General features: G+C 38.2%; 1 protein-coding gene across 1 annotated transcript; it reads left to right on the top strand.

Moving 5' to 3' along the window:
- The first annotated feature begins 11,231 nt into the window (after positions 1–11,231).
- On the top strand, positions 11,232–13,219 carry LOC145010367 (protein unc-13 homolog). The gene is made up of 8 exons (XM_078968922.1): positions 11,232–11,572; positions 11,662–11,728; positions 11,897–12,034; positions 12,329–12,337; positions 12,468–12,534; positions 12,591–12,692; positions 12,771–12,803; positions 13,112–13,219. Exons 1-8 carry the CDS (start codon positions 11,347–11,349, stop codon positions 13,217–13,219), a joined length of 750 nt encoding a protein of 249 aa, XP_078825048.1. The 5' UTR covers positions 11,232–11,346.
- Positions 13,220–14,216: the final 997 nt, after the last annotated feature.

The following is a 14,216-nucleotide window of genomic DNA, read 5'->3' on the forward strand; positions in this document are numbered from 1 at the left end:
GACCTCATTCCAGGAGCTACACCCATTGCCAAATTGCCCTATAGATTGGCTCCTACGGAAATGCAAGAGCTGTCCAGCTAACTCAGCGAACTTTTGGACTAAGGATTAATCCGACCCAGTTACTCACCCTGGGGATCTCCAGTTCTATTTGTGAAGAAGAAAGATGGTTCCTTTAGGATGTGTATTGACTACAGAGAACTAAATAAGCTCACTATCAAAAATCGCTATCCACTTCCGTGAATCGACGATCTATTTGACCAGCTCCAAGGAGCAAGTTACTTCTCTAAGATAGATCTGCGATCCAGATACCACCAACTCAAGGTCCGGGAAGAGGATATCCCGAAAACTGCTTTCAGAACTCATTACAGACATTACGAATTTGTTTTAATTCCTTTCGGTCTAAAGAATGCCCCTGCCGCATTCATGGACATGATGAATCGAATATGTCGACCATTCCTCGACAATTTTTCTATTGTTTTCATCGATGATATCCTCGTCTATTATCAAAGTGAAGAGAACCATGGCCAAGATCTCTGCTAAATCTTGGAAACCCTATGAACCGAAAAGTTATACGTAAAACTCTCTAAGTGTGAGTTTTGGCTCCGTAGTGTGAACTTTTTGGGTCATGTTGTTAGTCAAGAAGGGATACATGTGGGTCCTTATAAGGTCAAAGCCATTGAAGGATGGGCGATTCCAGTGACACCTACGGAGATTCGTCAATTTTTAGGTCTTGCAGGATATTACAGGAGGTTCATTCAAAACTTCTCCAAGATCGCCAAGCCACTTACCATGCTTACACAAAAGGGCGTGCCATTTGAATGGACAGAGAAGTAAGAAGTTGCCTTCCAAACTTTGAAACGAGCTCTCTGTAGTGCACAAGTACTATCATTACCAGAAGGAACGAAGGTCTTTATGGTTTACTGTTATGCTTCAAATCAAGGCTTAGGATGTGTACTCATGCAACATGGGAAGGTAATAGCATATGCATCCAAACAATTAAAGATGCATGAGGTGAATTATACCACTTATGATCTCGAATTGGGAGTTGTGGTCTTCGCCTTGAAGATTTGGAGGCACTACCTTCATGGTACAAAGTGAACCATTTTCACTGACCACAAGATTCTCCAACACATTTTAAATCAAAAGGAATTAAACATGAGGCAACGAAGATGGGTTGAGCTGCTAAACGATTACGAGTGCGAAATCAAGTACCACCCAGGCAAGGCTAACGTGGTAGCTTACGCCTTGAGTCGAAAAGAATACTCAAAATGTCGTGTGAAAACTCTTTCAATAACCATTCAATCCCATTTATCCTCACGAATCAAGGAAGCCCAGTTCGATGCCATGAAGATAGAAAACAGAACAAGCGAAGCATTACGTGGAATGGAAAAGAACTTCGAAGTCAAGGAGGATGGAACGTATTATTTCATGAGCGGAATTTGGGTCCGTAAACTTGGGGGATTCAGAGAGGTAGTCATGAATGAAGCCCATAAGACACCATACTCCATCCATTCGGGTTCAGATAAAATGTACTTGGATATCAAGCAACATTATTGGTGGCCCAACATGAAGGCAAAAATTGTCACCTATGTTAGCAAATGGCTTACTTGCGCTAAAACAAAGGTGGAATATCAGAAGCCCTCAGAACTATTACAACAACCAGTAATACCCAAGTGGAAATGGGAAAGGATTACTATGGACTTTGTGACCAAATTATCTATGAAAACAGATGGATTGGATGCCATATGGGTAATAGTCGACATATTGGCGAAATGCGTCCATGTCCTGCCAATAAAAGAATCCTATAAGATGGAAAGGTTTACCAGGATATACATCAAGGAAGTGGTGAGACTTCATGGAGTGCCAATATCTATCATCTCCGACCGATATAGTAGATTCACTTCGCACTTTTGGCAATCACTTAAAAAGGCTATGGGAACAAATCTTGATATGAGCACCGCTTATCATCCACAGACGGATGGTCAAAGTGATCGGACCATCCAAACGCTTGAAGATATACTTCGCGTATGTATGATAGACTTTGGAATGTCGTGGGATACCCACTTGCCTTTAATCAAGTTCTCGTACAACAACAATTATCACTCAAGCATCAAAGTTGCTCCATTCGAGGCATTGTATGCGCGTAAATGTAGATCACCATTGTTTTGGGCTGAGGTAGGTGACACTCGGCTAGCAGGAGCATAGATATCAAGCAATGCATTAACAGGACCAGAGATCATACGCGAAACGACGGAGAAAATAATTCAAATCAGAGCTCGACTACAAGCATCACGAGACCGACAAAAGAGCTACCCTGATAAACGGCGAAAGCCCTTGCAATTTCAAGTGGGGGATCAGGTGTTGGAAATGGGTGATTCATTTTAGCAAACGGGGAAAACTAAACCCACGATACATTGGACCCTTCGAGATGCTTGCCCGAATCGGTCCAGTGGCTTATAGTCTGCAACTACCTGCCGAGCTCAACAGTGTACACCTCGTGTTCCATGTTTCAAATTTGAAGAAGTGCTTACTCAACGAAACTCTCATCATCCCATTGGAAGAAATCAAAATCAACGAGAATCTCCTGTTCATTGAGGAACCAGTTGAAATAATGGACATGGAAGTGAAGCGTTCAAAACAAAGTTGCATTCCGATTGTAAAGGTTCGATGGAACGCTAGGCGTGGAGATTCTTGTTTGTGAGTCCTGGAGATTCTTGTTTGTGAGTCCAAGTTAATTTTACGATGATTTTATTTACCGATGTATGAATGTATTTTAACTTATACATAGCTAATGCTCAAGCTTTTTTATTTCATGGTATTTGTGTGTGATGTACTTACATAAAAGAAAGTTGAGGGTATCCACAATGCATTAAACTTATTAGAGTTTAATGGATTGACAAATCATTATTTTACTTATTATACAACTCTATATTAATTTTCCTATAATGTATTGAGCTCAATAGAGTTCAATAGAATATATATTTAATAGTTAAAAAGGTATCATTTTTTCCATTGAAGTGTTAAATGGTCATTGAACTCCATATCTATTGAATGACAACATGGCATCCCATAATGGTAGAATTTAATCCACTGAAAGCCAATTAGGCATGCCAGCTCATTTAACTCTCCCATTGAAATATGCATTGTGGATGCTCTGATATGCAAACATTGAGTATCGAAGGAAATATGGTGTTGAAGATGAGTTTAAAACATTAAAACTTTTGAATTTGTAACAGAAAGCTTTAGAGAACTTGAACGTCATACAATCCACAACAATATCACTTTACAAATAAATAATATGAATAAAAAGGCTGCTCAAATGCACCGAGGGGTAGTACATGAAAGCATGTTCGAATCTAGAAGGACATGTCTTAAAGTCTATGCCTCTCTTGCATAAGACATGCATTAGTCTATTAGAAAACAAGAACTAATAAGAGAAAAGAAAATTTCAACGTAAATACTTGAGAAAGTTTAGACAATAAAAGTCAATTAACTCTCCTAATCATGCAAATAACATTGAACATGATTGATTGAATTATGTATTATTTAAACTGGTACTGAAAATCAGTAATGAACTCTAACAATCTTCTTTTACTAAATTTTTTAATCAAAATAAACTCATTGAATCAAATCTTACTTTTTACTGAATTAACTAAACAAACATTTAATTAATTGAGAAAAGTAGCTTTAAAAATAATGTAAAATTCCCCGTAAAGTTCAATACTTTCCACAAATTCGGAAGAGCAAAAAAATTTCTCATAACTTTTTATTTGACTTATTCCTTTATATAGAGTTAATCAAATATTTGTTACTTTTATTGATTATTAAGGACAATTATAGAACCAACCAATCGAATAATTGGAATAACTCGATAACAATTAAAGTGACCAATTGAAGTTCAACTTTAATCAAACTTTGAATAAGCATAAACCCGATCAAACTAAATAGAAATGACAACCAAAAATCTTGCCTAATGATTACTTACACGAAAAGTCAAATCTATATGAAACCAAAATATAGTGTTTTTAGCCTAACATGGCTAAAAATTACTTCCAAAAGATAAAAATAAAGTCTAAATGATCGAGTCAAACTACAATATTCATACCTGGAAAATCGTCAGAAAACTTCATAAACTCGCCAGAAAAATTGTCTGCATTCGTCTACGGTTCTACTAAGAAGACATCACCTCTTTATACAACGAGCTTGACAATAAATAAGGGCTTTGACGAGAATCAAGACTCATGCTTGGTAGGCATGACTTGTGTTTAGAGGCAGGTCAATTATTGGTCTAGTTAAATGAAGTACATTTCCAAAACAAACAATTTTTTTTGGAGCACGGCCATGAAGCACGACTCGTGCTTGATGTGACAACCCCATTTTCATGGTCAGAAAAGAGCGATTTGTTTTTTGTTTATGCTTTATAAAAATCAAAATACATCTTTTAGAAAAATATTGTGGAATTTGTTCCAAGTTGTCACAACTAGGAATTTTATGCTTTGTAACAACAACAATGATAACATTTATGAACCAAAAATGTGAAAGTATGTATGATGCTTATTTAATAACAACCAAAGTTTCATCGAATACTCTATACAAACACTTCAAATAGTCAACTAAAGATTGGAAACATTATAAATCCCGACTTAAGTCCATTTTGGACTAGGATTTCCTTATTGGGCCTAATGGGCCAATAAGCTTCAAATTTTACTATTTTGGGCTTAGGACCCATAAATGGGCCCTAATTGGACCCAATTTCATGAGACTTAACCTTTTTGGGCCTTATAAGCCTAAAATGGACTAGTTTATCTTTAATGGGCCTTATTGGGCCCTAACAAATCCAAATAGCCTTAACGAACTCAAATCCATTCTCTTATACAAAGATGTAACACCCCCCTCTGGCACGTATCATAATATTGTCCGCTTTGGGCCACTCGGCACGAGGACTTCCCAAGGGGTCACCCATCCCGATACTACTCCCGCCTGAGCACGCTTAACTGCAGAGTTCTTATGGGATCTGCTGCCCTCACGGCTTTAAAACGCGTTGTGATAGGGAATGTATCCACACCCTTTATAAGGAATGCTTAGTTCTCCTTCCCAGCCGATGTGGGATCAGATCTAACCCACTTTCACCCCCCATTATAGGGTTCGACATCCCCGTCGAACACATCGACCTGTGCCCTGGCTCTGATACCATTTGTAACACCCCACTCTGGCACGTATCACAATATTGTCCGCTTTGGGCCACTCGGCACGAGGACTTCCCAGGGGGTCACCCATCCCGGTACTACTCCCGCCCGAGCACGCTTAACTGTAGAGTTCTTATGGGATCTACTGCCCTCACGGGCTTTAAAACGCGTTGTGATAGGGAAGGTATCCACACCCTTTATAAGGAATGCTTAGTTCTCCTTCCCAGCCGATGTGGGATCAGATCTAACCCATTTCCAAGCCGAGTAGGTGCTGTGTAATGCCCGCAGATCCGGGCTAGTCAATTTAGAGGCAATAGTGGTCGAAAATGACTTTTCAACAAAAGATTATTTAGAATAAATAATCTTAACCAAATTGTAGAATATGTCACAAGGTTTCCGTACATATAAACAACGCCGAAATCCGAGTTATAACGAAGAAGTTATGGCCCGTCGAAGTTTTACGACAAAACCGGCACGACACCGGGAAGCGTAAATAGTGAATTTACGATAGAGCAAGATTTATCCTTAGCAATCTAAACAAAAGTCGTAGAATATGTTAAACTAAGAGCGTCGATAAAAAGAACACCCAAATCTGACTTCGTATGAGGAAGTTATGATTTTTCTAAGATTCGGCTTAGCAGTGCACGGCCCGAAACTCGAATTTTAGTTCGAGCGGTTTTTGGCTTACGTGACCTAAATGAGAGTTAAAGATCTCATTAATAGGAACTCAACGGTAAAAAGATAGACGAAAACGGAGTCGGTATGAAGGAGTTACGAATTCTTCGAGGTCATTTAACAGTGTAAACGCCTCGTACTGTTAAATTTAAGATCGGTCGAGAATTAGCCGACGGAGTCAAAATGAAAGTTGTAGATATTATTTTTACCTACACGTGGATATAAAGAACGTCAAAAACGGAGGTCGTATGTGAAAGTTACGGATTTTAGAAGTCAGAAGTGTGCTGTGCGAAAATGGGTGATGTGGCACAATCTTGGCCATTGCCCTCTCCCCAAGTCTTGCCACTAGATGGTGACATGTGGCACCAAGTTCAGCCATTTTCACCCTATAAATACCACCTCTCCCACCCTCATTTTCTTCACACCTTTCCCATTCTTTCTTCTCTTTACTCTCTCTCTCTAGAACCTCTCTCTAGCCCGGAAATCCCCCGAAAAGCCTAGGGAACCTCCCTAGCACGAGGCGGAAGCCCCGGAGTGCTCGACACCTCCGAGAAGAAGAGATTTTCGGCTCGGAAATGCTGCTCCAAGCAAAGTCTGATTTTCTATAAAACCCGCTGTAAGTGAGCTACGCCTACGCTATTTTTAATATAGTTTTTATTTAATTATATTAACGTTATTAAGAACATATAATAAATACTTGGGCTATTATTATGGGTTATATAAGTATTTTTTTAACGCATATATAATAGTAATAATAGCTAGACTATTAATTAGTCTCGACGAATAATAGACTAAAATCTATTGGTGATAATACTAGGTTTCGTCGAAGGAAATTATTTTAAAGTAAATGAAGCGTTGTCCGAGTACCGAGTCACCACCTTCTCAGGTGAGTGCATGGTCCCTTTCATCTTACACATAGATATGAAGTGTTTATTATATAATTTACGTGTTGTGAGTGCATGGCCTCTTTCATCTTACACATAGATATGAAGTATTTTAATATAAATTACGTTTTATGTGTGCATATTGTCTGAATACTTGTTGTCTATGCTGGTGAAAGATTTTTATACATGTTTTAAATGATGTAAACTTTATAAAGTATTTTATATCTACAAAATATGTTGGGTAAAACATGGGTAGATGAATGATGATGGATAAAAGCTGAAATAGAGGAACATTACTAGTACAGACCTAGTGCCCTATAGGTATACATTGGCAGCAGTGGACCTAGTACCGTATAGATGAGCACTGCCAGCTGCGCCACAACCCGTAGATGATTTAGATCTACGGTAAACATCCTAGCAGTTGCGCTCTAAGGATAGTATCGGCAGCTGCGCCTAATAGGGAGCCATATGACCATGACAGTAGTGTTTAAAGGTCAATACCGGCAGAAGCGCCTCATAGAAAATGTCCTAATTCTGGCAGCTGAGCCTAAGTGACAATATTAGCAGCTGCGCTTGACCAATGTGTCATTGGCAACAATGGACTTCATGTTGTTTCCTTAGGATGATCCTTAGGAATGAATGAATGAGAAATAGCTGATTCTTAGGGTAGATCCTTAAGAATAAAGAAGATAATGGGGATGGGTAATTGGGTTGATTGTTTGATTGTTTAAACATAATAATTATATTATTATGGGTTGAAAACCCTATGTACTCACCAGGTTTCCCAACCTGACCCACTCAGTTTATTTATATCACAAGTGTTGATATGAAGTGACATTACACTGAGAGATTTAAAGAGATGTAGATCACTAGTGTAAATAATTGTAAGTTCTGTTTATGTTTATGTTTCTGTATTAACGATGACGTCCCAAACGTTTTAAAATGAAATAAATACGTTTCTTCGAAAATGTTCTAATAACGTATTTACCATGTTTTTCTGGGAACAAATTCCGCAACATTTTTATAAAATGAAGTACTCTGATTTTTATAAAGCATAAATAAAATCGGTCTTTTCTGGCCGTGAAAATGGGGATGTCACAGTTGGTATCAGAGCATTAGTTTAAGCGAACTAGGAATATGGATTTATTTCTAGACTTAAACTTAGAACGCTAAGCGATGATTGTGAGGTGTGAGCACTAGATTATTTTAGGAATTGTGCCTAAAATGCTTTTATGTGCTAAATACTTGTGCCTGATATAGTGTTAGTTGTTCGGATCTATGGTCTGTTGCCGACCGGATCTGGAAACCTTATGTGTTTAGGATTCTAAGCGTTTAACTATGATATTAGAACTAGCATATAAACGTTTCGGAGTGATAAGGATGATTTAACCGTCAATCCTAAGTAAAGATCTAGATTCACCTTATTCGGTGTATAGATCAAGATGGCAAGAACCCGTAGCGGAAACGTGAATGCAAATGGAACCAACCCCCAGTGATTGAGCAAATACCGGTTATGGTAGCCGCTGCTGAGCCAATAACGATGGCCGGAGTGCAAGCGATGATCCAGGAAATGTTGGATCGTCAAATGGAGGAAACCAGAAGTTTGATCCAGCAAAATCGAGAGGAAGCGACTATTCAGATCGAACGCCCCGAGTTGAATGAAGGGCAGACTGAGGAGGAGAACTACAGTGGGACTGTTGGTCAAGTCAACCCACCAATAGTTCGACAAAACAACCATGACGACGAAGTCGAGAGGAATGGATGCAAGTACAAGGATTTTCTGACTTGCAAGCCATCGACTTTCACTGGAAAGGAGGATCCGATCGGGGTCATGGATTGGATCTCGGAGATGGAATTAGCTTTCATGACGTGCGGTTGCAAGGGAAAACAACATACCACATTTGCAGTGCATCAATTTCGAGGAGGCGCTGTACGTTGGTGGAATACCTTGGGGAAGACTCTGAGCCCGAATGAGCCCCTGCAACTGACATGGGTAGAATTTCTGGTGCAATTCAAACGTAGGTACTGCTCAGCCCAAAATCTGCTCGAGCTAGAAAACCAATTCCTTACCTTGAAGAAAGGAAGCATGTCTATTGATGAATACACCAACAACTTCACAGAGAAGATGGAGTTCGCATTACATCTTGTTCCGGATGAGCTGACGAAAGTTGACAAGTATGCAAAAGGACTTCCATGGGAGTACACGGTGCCAGTGCGTCAGGCACCTACTTTGGAGGCAGCTATCTGGGCTGCCAAGTCGGTTGAGGAGATGATCAAGGGAAGAGCCGCCAACAAGACCGAGGTTGGCGAAAAGAGAAAGTTTGAGGGGTCTGCGAAGCCCGATGAGAGAAGCAAGTCCAGTACAAGGAAGTTTAGAGGAGGAGGGAGTGAAGAAAGATGGTGCGAGAAGTGTAAAAAGAAACACTCTGGAAAATGCGGTGAGGAGGTGACTTGTTTCAAGTGTGGGAAGCATGGGCACTATGCCAACGAGTGTAAATTCAACAAAAGGGTGTGTTATGAATGTAACGAGGAAGGGCACTTCAAGCAAGATTGCCCAAAGAGAGAAGGGGCTATAAAGCCAAATGTGCCGCCAAAACCAAAGGCAAGAGCATTTCAAATGATCCTTGACGAAGCAGCTGACGATGCAAGGAATCAGGAGTAAGGATGGATATATAGAGATCGAGTCATGAAGAAGCTATATAGATGGTGTCACATGATGTAGCCTATTAGAGGCATAATCTAGGGTGAACTTGAACACCCATGTAATCGTTTCAAGTAATAAAATAAAACCTTCGTTTTGTTCACTACAAGAAAAACAGCCTTTAACGACGCGCAATCAATGACACACGCTAATAGAGGATACGCATTTGTGTGTGCCCTAAAAATCGATGTCAGTTTTCCAAAATTTGATGGATAGAGGACACGCATTTGTGCGTGCCCTACGATTAGTGTTAAACAAAACAAAATTAAAAACACGGAGGGCGCTTATTTTAAGTGTGTATCGTCTACAAATATCGCTTTATATTTTTTTTTAACAAAACGCGCGTTTTTAAAGAGGATCTAAAATTCTAAAATTTTGAATACCCCGCTTTTCACTCTGATCCTATGGGTCGCCTTATCTCTCGCACAGAGCCATTCTCTCCATCCTCTCTCTCTCTCTCTCTCTCTCTCTTTCTCTCTCTATAACCCTAGACACAACCACTGGCCGTTCACGTTCCTTCTTGCTCCATATTTTTTACCTTCGTCGGATCTATCTTCTTCTCCCCCGACGCTATCTTCTTCTTGCTCCATAAAATAAAATCGGCGACCAAAGAATCAGGCTCGCTTCTTATTTTGCTTTTCCATCTCCAACAAAAACCCTAGTTTCTATCACCGCTTCTTGTCCCTCACAAAATCTTCCATAGAACCGGCGATTGGGGGTCTGCGACTCTTCATGTTGACAACGCCCTGCTGCAACTCACGATGGGGCCCAACGGTGAAGCAATTACATAACATGGTTGACTGCTCTGGCATATTTACTTTCGTATTCATCTTCTTCCTCTCTAGCTTCCCCTAAATACAAAATTAATCCCACTGTTGAATTAGTGAATTAGGGGTTAGGGTTTTGAGTGATTTGGGGAGAAGATGGTTGGCTCTAATGACCAAAAAATTCCCGGAATTGGGATTCAGAAAAGAAGATTGTGTGGAAGGAAGTTGGATTGACTATGTACTTTACTGGGCCTACTTCAATAACACAACCGAAGACACAGTGAGGTAAAGTTTACGGGTTGCAGCTACTCTTCCCCTCCATTTCTCTCTTTCTCTCTCATCTCTCATCTCTCTCGCTCTAATAAACTCCCATGTTTATTCCTTTTGAATGCTCTCTCTCTCTCTCTCTCTCTCTTACAACTTTTAGATCGAGGTGCTCTTTTGTCGTCGATGTTTCTGGATGTAGTCCTTCGCATACAGGTATGATTTAGTACAAACTTACTTTGCATCTCATAATACATCCAATAATTAATGTCTATATATCTTAAATATAATAATGCATATCTTTTTTGGTGAATAAACAAAAACGGGAACTGTATTTATCTAGTGTGTAACTGAAATTACTCATAAGTCATAAGTGCCCTTGTTAGAAATAACAATTGATCCCATGTGCATATAAATACATAATCTTTTTATGGATATACATCATGAATCAATATGCAAAATTGTTTCCATAATCCATATACCTCCTAAATTTTTAATTGAAATAAATGTATTGGCCATTATCTATATTACACATGCTTTTGTAGTGTTATAGAGAAATATGGCAATTTAGCTGATAGAACTTCTGAAGAACAAAGATTGTTATCAATAAAGGACATCCCATACTGGTAGTTGCTACAGATTTGAGGGGATGGAAGTAGATATATCACTGGGCACTTATTACTAGGAATCATTGAACATTGCATCACCATCCTTTTTTGTTTATTATTCATTTATTTGTTTTTTTCCTGTGTAATAAAGAATGCAGGGTCTGAAGGTGAGTTTTTTTTTTGGCTACCAATCCTGAATTATCAGGTTCACCTCCAAGGAGGGCTCCACCAGCTGTTCCTTTTGTGGCCCCATCACCCATTATGTCAGACATAACATCACTCCCCTTTGAGGCAACAGAAGAGGATGAACCAGTTATATCCAACTCAAAATCTTTTAACTCGGGCCCAACTCAGAATTTAACTGTTGATGACATTGATGATTTTGAGGATGATGATGATTTGGAGGAACTGAATAGTCGCAGGTATTCAAGGAGAACAATGAATGATACTGTTGATCTTGTTGTGGGTTTGCCTTCATTTGCAACAGGTAAACACAAATTATGGAAAGTTTTATGAAAATATTGTATCATCTTCTGAAATTGGTGTGTTAAGTTATGTGTTTGGTCATTTCTTCAGGTATAACTGATGACGATCTTCGTGAATCTGCCTATGAAATCCTTCTGGCTGCTGCAGGAGCTTCGGGGTATGTTTTCTTTCTTTTCTATCTTTGGCTCTGTGCATGAACTTTATTTTGTACACACACATAGTTTTAGAATTTCTTTTGAATTCCCATTTTGCTGTGACTGATTCTGTCTGGACTACAGATCTGCCAAACTACCTTTTGACTATTATGTAATGATTGTTTAAGCAGGGGACTTATAGTGCCATCAAAGGAGAAGAAAAAAGAAAAGAAATCCAAATTGTTGAAGAAGCTTGGAAGGAGTAAGAGTGAACAAGTTACAAATCAATCCCAACAATCGACTGGTTTGACTGGCCTACTGGAGACAATGTGTGTCTAGATGGAGGTACAAACTATATTTCTGTTTTATATATACACTGTTTTATATAGTAGTCTATTTTGCTTGTATAATATATGGTTTGTTTGCATGTTGGACATGATTGATGGGGACTGTTAGAAACCATACTGAGTTTAGGTTTGCTCTTACCAGATAGGAGTTCTATTACAGATATTACTATTAGTTATATAAAGTATATGCTACTTCCTTATGTCATGTTATTAATTAGTAGACTCTGGACCCCACAAAGTTGTGCTTGATAATAATAATGATTGTTGTAAACACAGATTTCTGAGGTATGTAAATTTTATATCCAATGTTAAGAATGATTTTGTTATAAATTGATTAAATTCCCTCCCTCCACCTGTACCCTTACAAACCATGGTAGCATGATTAACATTAAACTTCTAATGTTGTATTTACTAGTGGAGTTAAATGCAAGAAGTGGCAACATTATTGGGTAGCTTTAACAAGCCTTAAGAAAGAAATGGAAGTAGCATATATGATGATGACGCATAACAAACAGCTATATTTTATGAATGTATGCAGGAAGTGGAAGAAATACTTGAACTTCTAAAGTCAATGTGGCGTATCTTGGGAATAACAGAGACTATTCACCACACCTGTTATGCATGGGTGCTATTCCGCCAGGTAATAACAAATCATAAATTAGTTTATTATAGTAATTTCAAGAGCTATAAATTTAAGTTTTTTTTTTTCTTTTTGCAGTTTGTGAAAGCAAAATTGCTAGCTGGTAATAATGTACTTTATTTAATTAAAGTCCTCTTGCTTATTATTTGTCTATTTTAAATTCTTCTGTTGGTTGGTTATTCCTAGCAACTGGTTATGTTTACTAATCTTTAAAATTTTAATCCGACTCACTCAGAAACATTTGATTTCATTCCATTGTTTCAAGACATACATAGAGTTATCGAAGGAGATAAATGAATGAATCTTTCAAGAAATTATCTCAGGTTCCATCTTTTTCTACAAATCACCCAATATTTCTACATATGACGATAATACCCCTATATAAATATAACATATTTATCTTTTTTTTCTTCTTATAGAGAACAACTTGGTTGGGAATATTTTACATGTGCATACCTACAGGAATTGCCCTTGATTATGTTTATGGTGGATGGGTAAATTTGGCAAGAGAACAGGTTGGTTTATGAAATCCTTCATTTATTTTCATGATATTATCCAAACAATTTAATTTCCAATTCCAAAAATTTATTTATTGCTAACTTATTTACAAATTTTTCTTCCTCATTCTCAAGGAATTGGGCCCACACAAGGTTGGAGCACTTATATAGGAAGCTTAATTCATGTAAATTTTAAGTTTTGTTTTATGCTTTTCAAGGTTCTGTTCGTTACATTTTTATTTTTGATTTAAATATTGTGTCTGATATGGTGTTTGTTTGGTTTTGGGTTTTGGTTAGGAAGTTTGAGCTCGGTAAGTTCGAGCAACATCTATGGTTGCCCGAGCAGCATCTATTTCAATATTGATTGTGTGAAAGTCATCTACTAAAGCAAGGTTGGTGTAAGAGTTGATGATGCGAACATTGTTCCAAGACCTTCAGTGAGTTATGATGATGTCCCTTAATAGCAACGTAGTATTAGGTTATGTAGTTAGCCATGATTATTTGTATTTGCATTTTAGTGCAATGAATTATCTTTCTTATTTATTGTATTTTATTATTTATTTTGAATGACATTAACTTTTATGCAATGGATTGTATTTTTTGTATATGGTATTTTATTTTCTATTATGAAACATGAAATGCAAATTTAATTTGAAAATTAGTAAACCTATAAATATATTTTTTTTTAAAAATAAAAATAAAAATTACGATACGCAAAAATGTGTGTCATCTTCGTTTATGACATGGCCTTTCTTGACAGCGGTTTTAATGATACGCATTGCATGTCATAAATGCGCGTCGTAAATGCGCGTCGTATATAGACGACGCGCACAAGCGCGTCGTCTCTCGTTATGACAGGGCCTTCCTTGACGCGCATTTGCGCGTCGTCTGAGCGTTTTACGACGCGCAATGAGCGTCGTAAAAGGCCTTTTTTCTAGTAGTGGTTATCTAATGTGTTGAATGATTGTGTGATTTGCTGCATGGTGACTTGGGAAACTGCGGGACAATACTTGGGACGAGTATGAGT

Source organism: Lactuca saligna, chromosome 8, assembly GCF_052625555.1.
Source record: "Lactuca saligna cultivar CGN05327 chromosome 8, ASM5262555v1, whole genome shotgun sequence".
NCBI lineage: Eukaryota > Viridiplantae > Streptophyta > Magnoliopsida > Asterales > Asteraceae > Lactuca > Lactuca saligna.